Raw genomic sequence first — 16,652 nt, forward strand, 5'->3', positions numbered from 1 at the left:
CTTAATGATTCTATGATTTTACTGCTTAATGGGATAAGGGATTGTAAACAGCACCCTGTTTAGCGGAGGTAGCTCCTGATCTTCTGATGTTACATTTGGCAGATGTTGTTCAGAAGAAATGAGGCAGTCTCTAGTGTAGTGGAGTAGGTGCTAAAACTTTAGAGGCAGAGTTAAAAGAGGCATTGGAGAGGGAAAGTGTGAATCACCAAATGATTCAAGAATAAGATGGGTTATAAAAGCTGTATAAGAAAGAGGTACTCTCCAATGATATTAGCAGGAGAGATCCTGACAGCTTGCCCCAGAAAAGTATTGACAGCAGACTGACTAAGTGGAAGAAGAGAAGGACTTCTGGAATTTGATTTCCATATAAAGAGATGCAAGCTTTCCTCATCTATGGCTTTGCAGATATTTGTAGCATTGCTGTTTGTTTTCAATGCTGTAAATATTTGTGGTTTACTATCACTTGTCTTGATTTAAAAGTGATTTTAGTGTGACAGGCATAACATCAAAGCATGCTTTAGACAAGGTAGTACTGAGTGCTTCCTCCTACCCTCCAGCTTCCTTCCTGTTGAGCATGGCCATTTGTTCACAGGAAAGGAGCCCTCTCTCCTGCTTCAGAGGGTTTTGGCTGGCCCAGAATGCAACTGTCAGGATGTTGTAGTCAGTCTATTCTGCTCTCTGGTTATATCCTTGTCTTGCTTTCGGCTGGGATAGAGTTAATTTTCTTCCTAGTAGCTGGTATAGTGCTGTGTTTTGGATTTAGTATGAGAATAATGTTCATAACACACTGATGTTTTAGTTGTTGCTAAGTAGTGCTTACCCTAGTCAAGGACTTTTCAGCTTCCTGTGCTCTGCCAGGTGCACAAGAAGCTGGGAGGGAGCATAGCCAGGATAGCTGACCCAAACTGGCCAATGGGGTATTCCATACCATGTGATGTCATGCTCAGTATATAAGCTGGGGGGAGTTGGCTGGGGAGCAGTGACTGCTGCTCGGGAACTGGCTGGGCAGTGGTCAGAGGGTGGTGAGCAATTACATTGTGCATCATTTGCTTTGTATATTCTATTATTATTATTATTATTGCTACTATTTTACTTTATTTTATTTCAATTATTAAACTGTCTTTATCTCAACCCACGAGTTTTCTCACTTTTACCCTCCCAATTCTCTCCCCCATCCCACCGGAGTGGGGGGAGTGAGCAAGCGGCTGTGTGGTGTTTAGTTGCTGGCTAGGGTTAAACCGCAACAATCCTTTAATAACATGTAACATAATAGTAGAAGTACAGTTAACAGTGAACAACCAAAAAAATTAATTGTCTGCTAGAAACTTGGTGGATTAGAATTAAGATAGCTGTGATTTCTCTTTCCTATACTTGTATTTCTTGGGGAGCCTGTGACTTTTCTTGAACATGTAGATTCTGCCTCCTGAGCTGGGAAGACATATTTGATGTATTAATCTAAAAACAGGTGGGAGAGATAAAGGAAATTCTGTGGAACTTCCTTGATGTTTTCAGTCAGCAATTCTTGTCTCAACAATACATGCCTTTGTCACCAGCAAGACAAAATTTTATGCTCTGTTCTCTTTGGTGTTGATACGGCCTCGGATGACAATCCTTGAGGCAGAACTCTGAATCTTCGGGCGATACAAAGAACAACATCAAAATGAAGGGAACTCAGAGGTGCCCAACTTCTGTATCGCTGTTGTATTCAAAATTCATTGAAAAGTAGAGACATAATTGTTCATGCAGCACATGGATTGACCTCTGAATTCTTTTGCCTGTGAGTGAACTTGAACTTTAAATATACAGAGGAAGGAAATAACCTTCATAAACAATGGCAGAAGGAAGTCGTACTTTCTGTTTTATATAAGTTTGGGTTTTTTTCTAATCTACATTAGTATTATACAGCACACAAGGTAAATATATATTCTGAACTACCAGGTGCTCTCTCCTATAAGTACCATTTTGGGACCTTGACTTCAATGTGCGATCCTGTTTGTCATATGCAAATCTTGCCAGTTGCAGCCTTGAAACTCAGACTGCTGTGGCTAGCAGAGACCTCAAGAGACTTCTTAGTCATATTCCAACTCTTAGGCATCATACCTAGAGTATCTCTGACATGTTTGAACTGCTGTGAAACATTTAATGAAGGAATTCAATAGCATTTTCAAGTAGCTTGGTACTGTTTTGACCATCTTTATAGTCAGAAAGGTTTCTGTGTATTCAAGCTGAATCTTCTTCATGCCTTCCCTGCAGTTGCCACAGGAAAATAAAAATGACCATTTAATTTTTCCAGTCTTTTATGGTTTTGGTAAACTATTTTCCTATTCCCTTTTAGCATTCTCTTTTCTGCACTAGTCAAACCCACCCCTTTCCTTTAGTATTTCCTGTTGGTTATATTTTAGACGTCCCTAATCCATTCTGGTTGCTTTCTCTAAACTATTATCTCTTTGTCTACTCCTTTCTAACAGTTTTTTGGTGAAAGTTTGCACTGTTGACTGCTTTTCTATCTGCATTTATTTTAAATCAGAACCTTTCCTTTCATTTTTTTTTCTGTATGACCTACCAATTTCCTGTGTTGGATTTTCATTTACTAAGGTAAAGGTTATGTAGTTGGGAAAAAGTAAAACTGTCTTGGTACATACTTTGTATAGGTTGCCTAAAACCACACAAACTTTGTTTTTCCATTATTTTCATTCTTTTAAAATGTTTGTCTAAAGCTGAAGGCAATTCTGGGTACTTCTTGCAGCATTTTGGATATCTAAATTTTCTACATTCCTCTTACAGTTATAAACCAGTGTTTAGCCTTGACCACAGGCAAAACAAAAATGCTGTAAAAGGTGTGTCTAAGGAAAAAAATGTCTTTTCATGTTGTTACGGTCAAGGCTGAATGTAGTTGCATTGGATCCACAGGTTTGGATACTATGTAGATAAACATCCAATGCTGATGTTTGCCGATGACACTAGACTAGGAGGATCCGTGGACTCCCTCGAGGGTAGAGAGGCCTTACAGAGAGATCTGGATAGACTAGAGAGCTGGGCAATCACCTACCATATGAAATTTAACAAGAGCAAGTGCTAGATTCTGCACCTGGGATGGGGTAATCCTGCTTATACATACAAATTGGGGGACAAGAGGCTGGAGAGCAGCCCCGCGGAAAGAGATCTGGGGGTTTGGGTTGATGGCAAGTTGAGTGTGAGTCAACAGTGTGCTCTGTCAGCCAAAAGGGTCAACCATGTCCTGGGGTGCATCCAGCATAGCTAGCTGGTCGAGGGAGGTGATTGTCCCACTCTACACTGCACTGCTGTAGCCCTACCTCGAGTACTGTGTGCAGTTTTGGGTGCTTCAATATAAGGACATCAGACTATTAGAGTGTGTCCAGAGGAGGGTGACCAAGATAGTGAAAGGTCTTGAGGGCAAGACTTAGGAGGAGCTGCTGAGGTCACTTGGTTTGTTCAGCTTGGAGAAGAGAAGGCTGAGGGTTGACCTCATCACAGTCTACAACTTCCTCAAGGAGGGCAGCGGAGGGGGAGGTGCTGATCTCCCCTCTCTGATGACCAGTGATAGGACACAAGGAAATGGAATGAAGCTGTGTCAGGGGAAGTTCAGATTGGACATTAGGAAAAGGTTATTCACGGGGTGGTTGGTCACTGGAACAGGCTCCCCAGGGAAGTGGTCACGGCACCAAGCCTGTCAGAGTTCAAGGAGCGTCTGACCATAGTCATAGGTTTAGTTTTAGGTAGTCCTGCAAGGAGCAGGGAGTTGAACTCAATGATCCTTATGGGTGCCTTCCAACGTGAAATATTCTATGATTCTATGATCCTATGATTCTGTGATCCAAGCTTTGGGTTACTAATTGGAGTGAATTTTCTGGCTTTAACCTAGCAATTACCTGTACAGCCTCAGATGCAGTTTATGGATTTGTATACCTTTGTGGCTAATTCAAAATCAGTTGATTACCATGCCTTAAATGCTGGGACTTTTTTTCTCCCCTTAAATTAGATGCATCATAAAATAATGAAGTTGATGACTGTCACTGCTTTCTGTTACTGTGTGCAAAAAACCATCTAGTATGACGAACAAGAGATAGCACATTATGTCCTTGAGAATAACCAGATTATTCTTTTTGTAGAAGACTCATGAGTTGCTCTGTGGTCAGCAGTATGCACTGGAAGGCAGAAGGATCCCTGTGATTTTAATAATCTCCGAGAGGAGGGTCACGTTGCACTGAAGTACGAGGCAGATGCATTTAAAAACCAAAATGTAGTTCTTGCAACCTCTGATTTACTTATGCTGCTTTGAAACGATTAACAAAAAGCACTGGTTTTGTACTAAACTCTGTCATTCAAGACTGCAGCTTTTGATTTGCATCCTAAAACTGATGTACTTTTTCCATTTTTTCATGGAAAAGCTAGTGTCAGTGCCCTAGTTTTGGGGGCTAAAAGAGCATAGAAAAAATATATTGACATGACACGAGAGCCTGGTTATTGACTTCTCACATTGAAGGTTGAGTCAAACTGAGAGAAAGGGCTGGAGCATTCTTTTAAAGTAAATTTATTTGACTCCATGAGGGAAAATTCTTACTTTATTTTAGGTTACAGTTCATTCTAAGAGAAACATCACTGGGCTTTTTTCTTTTTTGATAGTTTGCCCCATAACAAAACAGAAGTTATTGAATCTTATAAAGGTTGCTAAGGCTGCTGATGGAGGCCCAGCCTAAATGAGAGCCATGTAACTGAAATACACTGAAAACCTAATGTCAGTATTAGTGGAAATTTGCCTAGATTTCAGATCTGTTTCTGATTACTTTGTTAGTTCGATGTTTTAAGGAATTTGCAGCCTTCAACAGGCATAGAAGAAAAATGACTAAGCGTGATTTCTAGATGGTTGACCAAGAAGGGAACAGTCCATAAAGCTGTACTCCCCAGCTATCTGCATATGGTTTTGCAACACTAGAAGTCTATTCTGGGAAATACTGACGCTCGTAAAAACTGCCCTCAAATGGTTAAGGCCTGTTTTCTTTCATTTATTTGCATTTTTTCTGTCTTTTTTTCTCCCCAGGTAGGAGCTGCTGGAGGACGTCTGAAATTTACAGTCTTCTATGACTTCACAGAGGAAGAAGAGACAGTTCAGTTGATGGTTCAATCTGATGTCATCATAGAGGTAAAGTGATTGTATTTTCAGCCACCAAAAAAAAAAAAAAAAGAAAGAAAATTGCCTACTTCTTCAGATGTTCAGTGTGAAGCCTTGTGGTTGAGGGCACAAAACAGCAGGGTGCACATACTTTCAGCTAATTTATAGTATCAGAAAATGGACACATTTTAGAGAACTAAAATCTTTGGTATCTCAAGGAGTCTCTTGCAATATTGCAGTAGCTTACAAAACTATACTCTTCCTGTTCATCAGGAAGAATGAAGAAATAAAATAATTGGTTGTTTGAGGTAACACTTTCACATTCTTTCAGCAGACCTGTTCTTGTGCAGCTCGACATTGTATGAATTTGCTTTTGCCTATGCAAAAGCATGACACTAGGTTTTAGCTGAATAATCTAAACTTTTGCACTGACTTTCAACTTTATCAGGCAAGCCCATTTCAAGGTTATGAAAGGTGAATGTTGTTCCTGATATTTATTATTTTTCTGAAATATATTATGCAATAAATCCTGTACCCCAACTGGGTACAGATAGAGCTTTTTTCCTGACTTTTTTCATATTTAAATGTCTGTCTCTCATGGCTCTATCTAGGGAGGTGACTTGAGAATCAGCACTCCAAAAGGGGGGATTCACCTGCAGCCTTCTGAAGAGCACACTGAAGAAATTGTGCTGAAACCAGAATCGTTCTCTGTGCATGGCACTGATGTTCCAGTCAGCAGGAGGGAGTTCATGACTGTCCTTGCAAATGTAAAGAGGATCCTCATAAGAGCCACATACAGCTATGGGATGAATGCCATCTACAGGTGAATGTGGAAAATGTGTCCATTTGCTACAGGCAGCTTCTCAAAATACTTGGTTTCTCTCTTCAGAGAACTAAGCTGATGTAATTTAAGACACACTAATTTATTATAATGAAATCCATAGCATTCATTTACACTTTCAAACAGTTGTTAGTATTAGTTTCATTTTGGGTAGGCAGGAGGAGGAGAGGCAACAGAGAGAAGCAGCCTTGTAAGAAAATGAAATCACATGGACTATTAAGGCATGAATGACAGTTCTATAAATATGTTTATTTTGTGAACACTGTAATTCCTATGTATATGGTAAATCATGGAATGCAGTAATGACATGTTGAAGTAAGAGATGATATATTGCTTATATATTGTTTTCCCCATTTAATGAGGATACAGGACCACATTAACAGTGGACCAGAGAGTAATATTCTAAGTCTCTAAGCTGGAAGAGTGGTTTGAGGGGAGTTTTCTATGTTTTTAATCAGTACCACACACAGAACTGGCTAATCCCAAAGCCTTTCCCTTGATTTATGTCAGGTTGCTGCCTGGACTGCTTAAAACCACTAATTTCATGTCAACTATTCTGAGTCTTCTGATAAAATGAAAGACATGTTACATGAGATGACACAGTTGTTCTATCTCAGTGGCTGCAGTGTGGTTGAACCTGTAAAGCTCATCTTGCATTTAAAATTTTCATAAGTGTATGAGCAAATACTCCAGGTGGGCTAGAAGACAGCCTCTTTCCTGATACTGCATGATTGCACTCTGTCTATACATTAATAGTTAGGTGGCATAAATAATATTTTTTAAATGTGCAACGGAATTGATTGCATAGTAGTTTTCTACTCACAAGACATGAAACCTGAAATGTTCTCTAACCTACACATCACTTCATTCAATGGCATAAGCCAATTTAGAATGGAGGGAGCTGATAGCACACTAGTGATTATTTGCTGAGAGCATAGATACAGTTTTTGCTACTGCAAAATTTCTTAAGCAATCCAACCATCATTTGAATACTTAAGTAATTAAAATACATCTGAATTGAAAGGCAGGTTGTGTCAACAGCATGCAGTTTTCTGATTTGAGCTTTGGCAGTGTACATTTTTTCCCTGCAAAAGGAATTTATGTTTCTTCAATCTCTTTCTCTTTCTGTGGTTAATTAGTATGTATTACCTCTATGTAAATAAGTTTATGCGTCATAACTAGCTTGAGTTTGAGCCAAACTGTTTTCTAATTTGCTCATTTGGTCATCAATCTTGCATCTCCTCACATCCAGTTTGAAAACCATTCATGGCCCATCACCATCCCACCCTGGTGTTAGAGGAGAGTCAAACCACCAGGCCACAACTCATCTTTTATGCACTATGAGCAGACCATGAGAATCTGTTAATCCACAGTTTACAGCTGAGACTAGTGGGAGCTCAGTGGGTGCTGTTCCTCCACTCCGTTGTCATTCAAATAAAATAAAAAAGAAACATTAGTCAGAATTTTCCAAACTAAAGGAGGGCAGGAGCAATTTTGGGATGAATAATAGGGGCTTTTATGCTATGCTGTTTTAAAGGAGATATGTGTGATTGACTTTGTTTGGGCCAAAGGTCTTACTAAGTATTATGGGAAATGTGGTTTACATACATCTGTGTACTGACATTTGTACTAGAATGAGAAGGGGAGCTTTCCCACAAAACCCACTTTGGCTAGGCAGTTAAAATCTGTGAGGAAAGTGCATTGCTGGACATGTACTGGCTCCATCTTGCCTCTACTGTGTGTCCTGGTTTCGGCTGGGATAGAGTTAAATTTCTTCCTAGTGCTGTGTTTTGGATTTAGTATGAGAAGAATGTTGATAACACTGATGTTTTCAGTTGTTGCTAAATACCCTGGTAGTCAAGGACAGCTTCCATGCTATCAAGTGCAGAGGCTAGCACAGGGAGGAGGAAGCACAGCCAGGACAGCCAGCCCAGCTGGCCAGCAGGGTGTTCCATACCATGTGACATCATGCCCAGTATATGAATGGTAGGCGTGATCCAGGAAGTAGCGATCGCTACTTGGTTATCGGTCAGCGCGGGTGGTGAGCAATTGCGTTGTGCATCACTCATTTTGTATACTCTATTATTTTTTTTTTTTTTTTTTTTTTCCCTTTTGTATTCTATTAAAGTGTCTTTATCTCAACCCACGAGTTTTTCTCACTCTTACCCTTCTGATTCTCTCCCCGTCCCACTGGGGGGGAGAGGGGAGTGAGCGAGTGGCTGCCGGGTATTTGGCTGCCTGCCAGGTTAAACCACGACACTGTGGAATAGTGGGGGTGGGACGGATCAGATCCCCTCTGGGAGACAACATAGAGCTCAGGTCAGCACACACGTAGAGCTAGCACAGTCTATAGTTCATGCCTTGTAAGTAAGAAGTGGCAGACCAGTCAGTGACACATTTGGAAGACTATGCCTGCATCCCAGATTACTGCTTTAGCTATTTGGCCATATGTGGTGCCTCACTGTTTTGTAGTCTTGTTCATATTCAGCCTCTGGAACATTTCAGTGGTGCGTTATAGATAACTTTCCAAAAACATGTCTTGGAAATATTCTTCAGGAAGAACTCTGGGACAAACATATAATTTATGCTTTGCAGGTTAGTAGCCACCATCTTCTAGATGTAGTGACATTACAGTTAGGGAGGTTGGTCCCTTGAAGACAATGATTTAAAAGTGGGCTAGGGGAAGGGGCTGAATTAATTTTGAAGAGTACCTTTTTTGCTAGAAATGGTTTTATATTACTGGTACATCTCTAGCTGTCCCGATGATGTCTCTTACCAAAGAAGAATGTTAGTGTGATTACCATCAGCATGTCCAGAAGTCTCTGAAAATAGTTTGCTCTAAAGTAAACACATTTTATTGAGTGCCGTCAGGGTGCTCACTGCAGTTTAGTGTGACAGAAGAGAGGGTGTGAAATTCCAATCACAATTAAATTGATTGGATTTTTCATCTTTGATTTAACTGGAGGAATTGTAGTTTCACCCATCAGGGTGGGATTTACTGGGTGGAGTTAAATCTTCTCAGAACAGTGCATGCTCCCAGTCACATGATGTAGCAGCAGCAGCAGCATCTACTGTCATCCAACCCAGCTTATGATCTGTTGTTGTAGGCATATTGCTGATTTTCAGGGTATGCCTCAGTTCTGGCTTTTTATATTCTCTTTGAATTCCACTTATGCTAAGCCATACTAGGTGCAAAGCTGTGCTCATAACTCTAAGATCATGCAAAACAACTCTTTTGTCCGTATTCTGCCCCTGTAGTACTGCAGGGAAAATGTCCAGAACCAATGAAGAGGATATTCTTTGTGATATCTTGGGCTGATTAAGGACTACTGTTGACGGGCTCCAAAGGAAGACATTTTTGCCAAAGAAACAGTATAGAGCTAAGCCTTAGTAGATAAGTAGGTATGAACTAAGAGGTTTTTATTGTCTTTTAAACAGGTATATGTGGTGGACAGATGGATATTCCTCTGAGAGAGTAAAGAGGGTCTGGCAGAGAGACAGAAATATTACAGGGTTGTTAGATCCTTCATGAGTGACAATTTCTGCCGCAAAGCAGGATTATGCAACATGCTGATTAGAGATTGCTATATTAAGCAACCTGTTCATTTAAATACTGAAAGTTTTCAAACTGGATAATGACACCACATGTGTAAGGATTTCCAAGGGTGCTATTATAATCTGTGCTTGAGAAGAGGCCAGAATGGAGGCATTGTAAGGTTAAGCAACTTTCTTGCAGTCATGTAGAGACTTAGAAATTCAATAAGGTTGTCTCCAGTTAGCAAGAGCTTTAACTCAAAGATTATATTTTTCACCCTTGTTTAGTTTAACCTACTAGAAACACTAGTTAATCAGTAGCACCTTCAAGTAGTTACTAAACAATATTAATGCAGTAACAGTAAGTTTGACTCAAGCATGTTTCTGAGAACATTTTTTGGGTCATTTTAAGCTTAGAATGTTGTTACTGCTCTATGGCATAATTAGGAAGCTTCCTCAAATGAGTGGGCTTTCATTTAGATGGTCAAGTAGGATAAAAAATGAGAACACAAAAATGCAGCAATCATTTTGAAAGTGATTACAGATTCTGGGTTTAAATCGAGATCCTGTTGTAACTTGACAGATCTTCCAAACTGTTGCAGTTAAGTCCATCTGTGGTAGAAGCAACAGGCCAGGAAAAGACAGCGCTCTCTTATCTTTTTGTTTAATCTAATATTGTTAGCTTGTGCTTCAAAGAAAGTTTAGTAATACTGTCTCTTCAGTTTTAATATCCAAAGTGGCCACTGATGGTAAATGTTGTAGACACTCAGATGAACACTGGAAATTGTGGTCCTAAAGATAATGATAGAATCAGTGCTAGACGCAAGGAGAAGGAGAGAAGGAAAGCTGAGGATTTTCTTCCATATGCAGAATTGGCTTCAAGACAAATGAGCAATGATTGGGTCAGTACTTCATGTGCCTTATGTAGCTGATGTGATTCAGATGCCTGGCATAGCAGACAGCAAACTATGCTGATGCTGCCTGAAACGTCCCCTTCCCTTTTAATCTTGTTTGTTTTTAGAAGTCAACAGTTGCCTGCTGACAGTAACAGTCAGCTTAAATATTTGGTCTCAATGTTGAATTTCAAATTGTTCATGCATCTCCAGGATCCAGTGCCCCATTACTGCCAGCATTATGTATTTTAATGAATGCAGAATGGCATCGAGGAATCAAAATTGCAACATCAAAATGGGAGAAAAAAAAATCACTGCAGCTTTCTTCACTGCGTAACTGTTAATGCTAAAAAGTGTTAAACACATTAAAATCCCATTTAGCAAATAGCAGAACATAATGAAAATTGGAACAATTCCGTGAATACAAATGTGGGATAATACTGGGCCAATTGTTTCGGTGTGTAAGTGCTTCTCTTTATTTCAAGATCTGTGCTGAGAGGGAACTAGCTGTAGTTCAAAGGATAAATAAAACTTGGCTTTTTACTAGTAATTTGTTTCTTCATTTACAGATTTTTCTCCTTAAATTGTTAGATTTTTTACTGTTAAAATTCATCATCATTTTATATCTAATATCCTAGAGATTGGTTACCTTATTGTAAGGAAAACTCAAAAGGATGATTGCAAAATAAACATGCAGCAATGGAGCGAAGGGGCAATATTGAAAAGTGAGAGATCTTACTGAAGATCTGGATAGGAACATGCATCCTTCTGTTTTAGAGAGGCTCTAGTATCACCAAATTAGATTCAAGTTTCTAACTGCATAATCCGTAATGGTAGTCCCTCCAAAGTCCAGTCATATCTCCAGTGATGGTAAAATTTCTGCTTTTCTGAAGCTCCCATCCTAATTTCAGAGATCTTCCTTTTTTTCCCTTTGCTTTTAATGTCTGTCTTATTGAGAGTAGTCATAAAATTGAGTAGGAAAATATCCTGTCTTAACCTTTCCTTCAAACGCTGCAATAACAACAAAATATTTTGCTTGGATGTTTTCTTATCCAAGGTCATCCAAATAACTTTCAGGATTTTTTGGCAGCCAAAAGATAAAATGCCTTAGTATGGAGGGAAAAAAGTTTGGTTTACATTTTTCAAAGAAAATTGATGATTTTTTGACAAAATGCATGTCATAATAGAAAGGTATTTTCTGCTGAAAAAGACTTCAGAAGAAGTTTTTCAGGTAGCTCTAGTAATCAAACACTCTGTTAAGATTACTGGGTGAAAATAGAAGTCATTGAACCTCTGTAATGCCTTAATGTTCTTTCTGAATTCTTGTAAGAATTAAATCCCTAAATCCGAATTTCTTTCCCCAAGTGGATACTGTTGAGGTAAACTACATTTGTTTCACATATTACCTGTAAGATTATCAAAAGACTTCTTGTATCTCTCATCGTACTTCCATGTTTTTTTAAATAAAAATCATGTTCAGTGTTTGGCTAAACAATGGCTGTTTAGCCAGTGTCTAGCATTTGTTTTTTAAGGGTGATTGTGCATGAAACAGAAGATTCTCCAACTCTGTCTTCTCTGTCATTGGGGAAACTAAGGTATATGATAAAAGATTTCCTTTTTCTTTCATGTGCATAATACTTAGATCCTCCTGGACAGAGCTGAAATCTTTTTCAGAGGTCAAAACTCCAGAATAAAAATATCCTATTGCCAAAACTTAGTAATGTAATGTTTTAGAAAGCTGGAGTAGTGTTTTATAGATTTTGAAGACACTGCTTAGTGTCAAATTTGCTATATATATAGCTGCAATGCAAGTTGGCACTTGTGGCTTGCAGGCCTGGAATAGCCTTCCATCTACTGATACAGTGCTGTGAGACTTTTAAAATCTATTTTTATCAACGTGTGTCTGACCATAGTCTCCCTCACATGATGGACAAAAGTAGTAACAAGCCTACAGACATGTGGTTTAGGGAGAAATAGATGAGTATGAAAATCTCCTTATTTTTAAACAGGAAAACATAAATAAGCCACTGAATGTCACTATATACTGTTTGTTGCATCCAGCTGCACATATGCTTCCATCTAATTTACAAAATTAACTGTTTCATTTCTGTTACATCCAGGCTAAGAAGCGTTAGCATTGAAGCTGCTGACCACACTTCAACTGGGAGAAAGGTGGCGTCTGCAGTGGAGTTATGTGACTGTCCCCCGGGGTATGATGGTACCTCGTGTGAGGTGAGTATCACGATGCAGTCTAGATCAACTGGGCTAACACTGTGATAATTGTAAGCAACCAGTGGCCCTGTGTTTGTAGAAAATAGTAAGAGAGTTGTCCTTTTCTGTTAGGAATTTGGTATAACTTGTCTAGTTACCTTTATTTCTAGGTGGTGGTTCATTATATTTGATAATATTTGAAATTTGAAGTTCTGCACCTCTGTGATGATTTCTAAGTTACGAAAACACATTTCTCTTAACAAAACGAAAATGAAAGCAGTATTCGTACTCTTCAGCCAATTGATATTACAAATGCATGGAACTATCACAATTAGAAGGAAAATGGCAGTTACCTGACCTGTGCACAACAAAGCCAGATCAAATTATCTGAGTTAATGTGGTTGAGTTTCCTCTTCTGTTTTCCCAGGGCTTTGCCATTTGCCTTGGAGTCTTTGAGGATTGCGTGTGTATTCTTGTGAGGATTGTTTCACTTTAGTTTGGTCCTGTTACAGATAATAACATACACATATGCTCAGAAAATACCCACTTTCCTAACAAGTTCATTAGGTCACACAGGATGTGTTCATACAAGTATACATATGATTAACTAGCTCAAGTAGGCATAGCTTGGGGTAAATAGAAGCCAAAAAAAAATTCTTCAAAAGCTTTGCCTTTAAGGAAATAGTTTCAAACACCAAGATGCTCTGCTTCACAAAACTACAAACAGTATGCCATTTACACAGGCACTCTAGGCATTTGCTTGTCAACTCTTTTTTTCTTTAAAATCTTCCATGCTTATATGTGAAATTTAGGACTTAGAGTCTAGTTTCATGCTGAATGTGGTTGCTTGTTGCTGGGGCTAGATAAACTAATGTAGAAAGAAGGCCTGAAGGAATTAATGGATATTCCTATCACTTCCAAAATGGTACAGACAGAAAAAAAAATGGAGAAGAATATTGCCTACCTTGGCTAAGAAGTAATTTTGAAGTATGACCGTTGTCGGTCTGTTCAATTATTTGAATAAAGCTGGATGAAGTATCATTGTGCTTACATTTTTTTTTTTACTTGTCCGTTTTTCCTCTCAATTCAGATTTAGGTGTGATTTCCCAGAAAACACTTGGAAAGGCCCTGATTGCAGATTTCAATATCTACTTTTGTTGTAGAAGCTGAAGGACTTGTGTAGAATTCCTGCCTTGGTGTTGCTGAAATTCTCTGTCCAACATTGTGTCCTTCAATGCTAAACCTTCTCTCCAATTCAAAATAGTCCCTGAAATTTGATATATACTTAAGATCATTTTCCACAATAGAAAGTACATATATAGATAGGTGCAAATTTAAAGTCTCTATGCACGCTAGCGGGCATGAGCACTATTTGATTTCTGCCTTGGGTGAGTGCTAACCACAGACCTATTGAACTAAACCATATTGCAGTCCCTACCTGTATGTTGGTTTTCCTCCCAAGACTGAAGGCCAAGAAGATAAGATAGAATTCTGCATGAGCACACTTCTCCTGTGTCCCCTCACTAAATTTCAAAGCATTTTGGACAGCTCAGAAATGCCATTTGACAAAGCTGGCCTATCTTAGGATAACAATGATACAGTTAAAAGTTCCATGCCTTTAATCACTGAATTAATTTCTCAAGAGTCTTTTGCAGCAGAAGTTCAACATGCATTGACCACGTGTGCTTGATAGAAAAAAATGGGGAAATATTTTGGTGTTCTGAGTAGATGGTTGTGCTTTTTATAAAAAAGACAAGCAAAGAAAGAAACCAACAGTGAAGTTTTAGATTTCCAGGCAAACTAACAGTTGAGAAAATATGGAAAGATAAATTGAAAATGTGGATTTTTTTAGACTACCATATTTGTTTCTTCTGAATGCTTTTGGCCTTGTCCAATACTTTGCTTCTTCCAGTTTCAACCTAGCAGAGTTTCATTTTTGTTGATTTTGTGCAGGTTTTCGGTTTCATTTTCTCTTCTTCATTTAATTTAATGTATGTGTTTGTTTCCTGCATAATGATGTTGTGATACCTGGCATAGACACTGCAGCACTAAAAAAACCATTATTTACTTATTTTCTTGCTATGAATGTTTTGGCATGATCAGTCTCCAGAAGACAACCGATCCCATTTAAAATATGCTGTCTCTTGTGAGATTTTTCCATTACACAAATTTTAAATTAATTATTTTCTACAAGATTCTAGTCAAAGAAAATTGTTATGTTTTTGCTAGTATATCTGAGAAATGAACACAGAATTGCATGAGCATAGCTAAAGCAGATCAAATTTTAAATTTCAAATACCAATTGGACTAATTTGTGATAGTTACTTTGCTCTACTCATGTGAATCTTCTGGCCTTTATTTGTCAACATGTTCACATCTATTTGCTCTTCTCCACTAGATTTGTTCCCTTTCTATCTACTCTTTTACTTCGACTGTGGAAATATCATTATGATGTTCAAGAACTTTCCTGACTTTTGTGTGTTACATAATTTCTTTTGCTAAGATCCCAATCTGTAATCTTTTATTTTAGTTCTATTCTAAGCCTTGCTGTTGATATTCCATGTCTAAGCCCTTAGAATTAGTGACTTTTGGAGATTTATCTTGTGCAATCTCATGTATATCTGTGCACGAGATCATTCTTTTCAGAATCACTGAAAGTGGAAAAAGATTTATAGATTTATACAGAACCAGCTTAGACAGTTGCATGTCATGCCACAGAAAAAAAAATAGGGCAATTTCTTTTAACCTGTTTTTCTTTTTTGGATTTTATAACTCTGAATTTTAATTTTTAGTATTTATGGGTTTTGTTAGGAATGCGTAACCAAGAATGAAAAGAAGGAAAAATAAGGATAATGTCTCAGGTTTTGGAATGTTTTTTAAAAGAATTATTTCAATTAATCTTCAAATTACTTTCACGTTTTGCAGGAGTAAGACAGGGGACATCGTCTTTATTTTTATAAAGGAGAATCTTCTTATTACCTTTTTGGAGACTGTATGTGAACGGGAAGGAATTTTCTTCATTAAATGATACTTTTAGTATTCTATCACTACAAAACTTGCTCTTGTATTAGCCAGGTGCTTTTGAAGGTCAACACTCTGTCATGCACTTTTTTATATTATGCAAAATCCTTGGATCACATGAGCAGTCTTATTGAGGAAAGATAGTTTGCAAAAACTATAAAGCCCTTTGTGAGATATACAGTGAGGAAGACTGCTGTTTGACATCTTATTATAAAGAAATGGAATAGCTGAATCACAGTTGTGTGATGTCACCTTTCCTAAGAAAAAACTGGCCATGCATTTAATATTGATCTGAATTTAAGATTTAAAAAAATAAAAAATCAGAGCACTCTCTTAAAGGGAAATGACTATACTTTATATTTAAAAAGCACAATTTGTAAATAAAAGGATGGCTTTTTTTTCAGCATGTGCTTTATTTCAGTATAGCTTTTTGTTAGACTCCAAACAAGAAAGACTAAATGGTATTTCAGCTGCTCTTTGCAGCTGAACTTCTCAGAAAAGTTTTTTGTTGTTTTGGGGTTTTCTTCCCTCCTTCTCTCTCCTTCAGTATTTTGCCTTCTGGCTATTTTTCAATCTGTACCTCTTGCTTTGATGCTATCATATTTCAGTTCTTCATTTCTCTGCTTTATTTTACCATTTCAGAAGAATGATCAAGTTAAGGCTTCCTCTAATCTCACACCTGCCAATAAGGCTAAGGTCAGTGCAAAGCCATAGCACCAGGAAGAACAACTTTCTAGAGAAATGTTGGTATTTTCATTAATTTGACAAGTATGCTTTTGTGTGTGCAAGTATCAAATTCAGCAATATTTTAAAAATACCATTCCTTTCTCTGTTCAAGCGAGAGTTTAACTTTTTATCTAATTTTTCTTGCAGTCTTGCTGGCCTCGACACAGGCGTGTGAATGGCACAATTTTTGGTGGAGTCTGTGCACCATGTACATGCTTTGGTCATGCAGAATTGTGTGATGATACCACAGGAGAATGCCTGGTAAGTGTCACTATAGGAAACTTGATGGACATGG

At 38.2% G+C, this 16,652-nt stretch overlaps 1 protein-coding gene across 1 annotated transcript in view; it reads left to right on the forward strand.

Annotated features, from left to right (window-relative positions):
• The window catches only part of LAMA2 (laminin subunit alpha 2), a 397,684-nt gene that overhangs the window by 219,106 nt on the left and 161,926 nt on the right, over window positions 1-16,652 (forward strand). The window contains exons 13-16 of the mRNA XM_075144626.1: window positions 5,060-5,161; window positions 5,743-5,954; window positions 12,520-12,631; window positions 16,505-16,618. Coding sequence (XP_075000727.1) covers window positions 5,060-5,161; window positions 5,743-5,954; window positions 12,520-12,631; window positions 16,505-16,618 — 540 coding nt within the window. The remainder of the gene's footprint in view (window positions 1-5,059; window positions 5,162-5,742; window positions 5,955-12,519; window positions 12,632-16,504; window positions 16,619-16,652) is intronic.

Source organism: Calonectris borealis, chromosome 3 (genome assembly GCF_964195595.1).
Source record: "Calonectris borealis chromosome 3, bCalBor7.hap1.2, whole genome shotgun sequence".
NCBI classification, from domain to species: domain Eukaryota; kingdom Metazoa; phylum Chordata; class Aves; order Procellariiformes; family Procellariidae; genus Calonectris; species Calonectris borealis.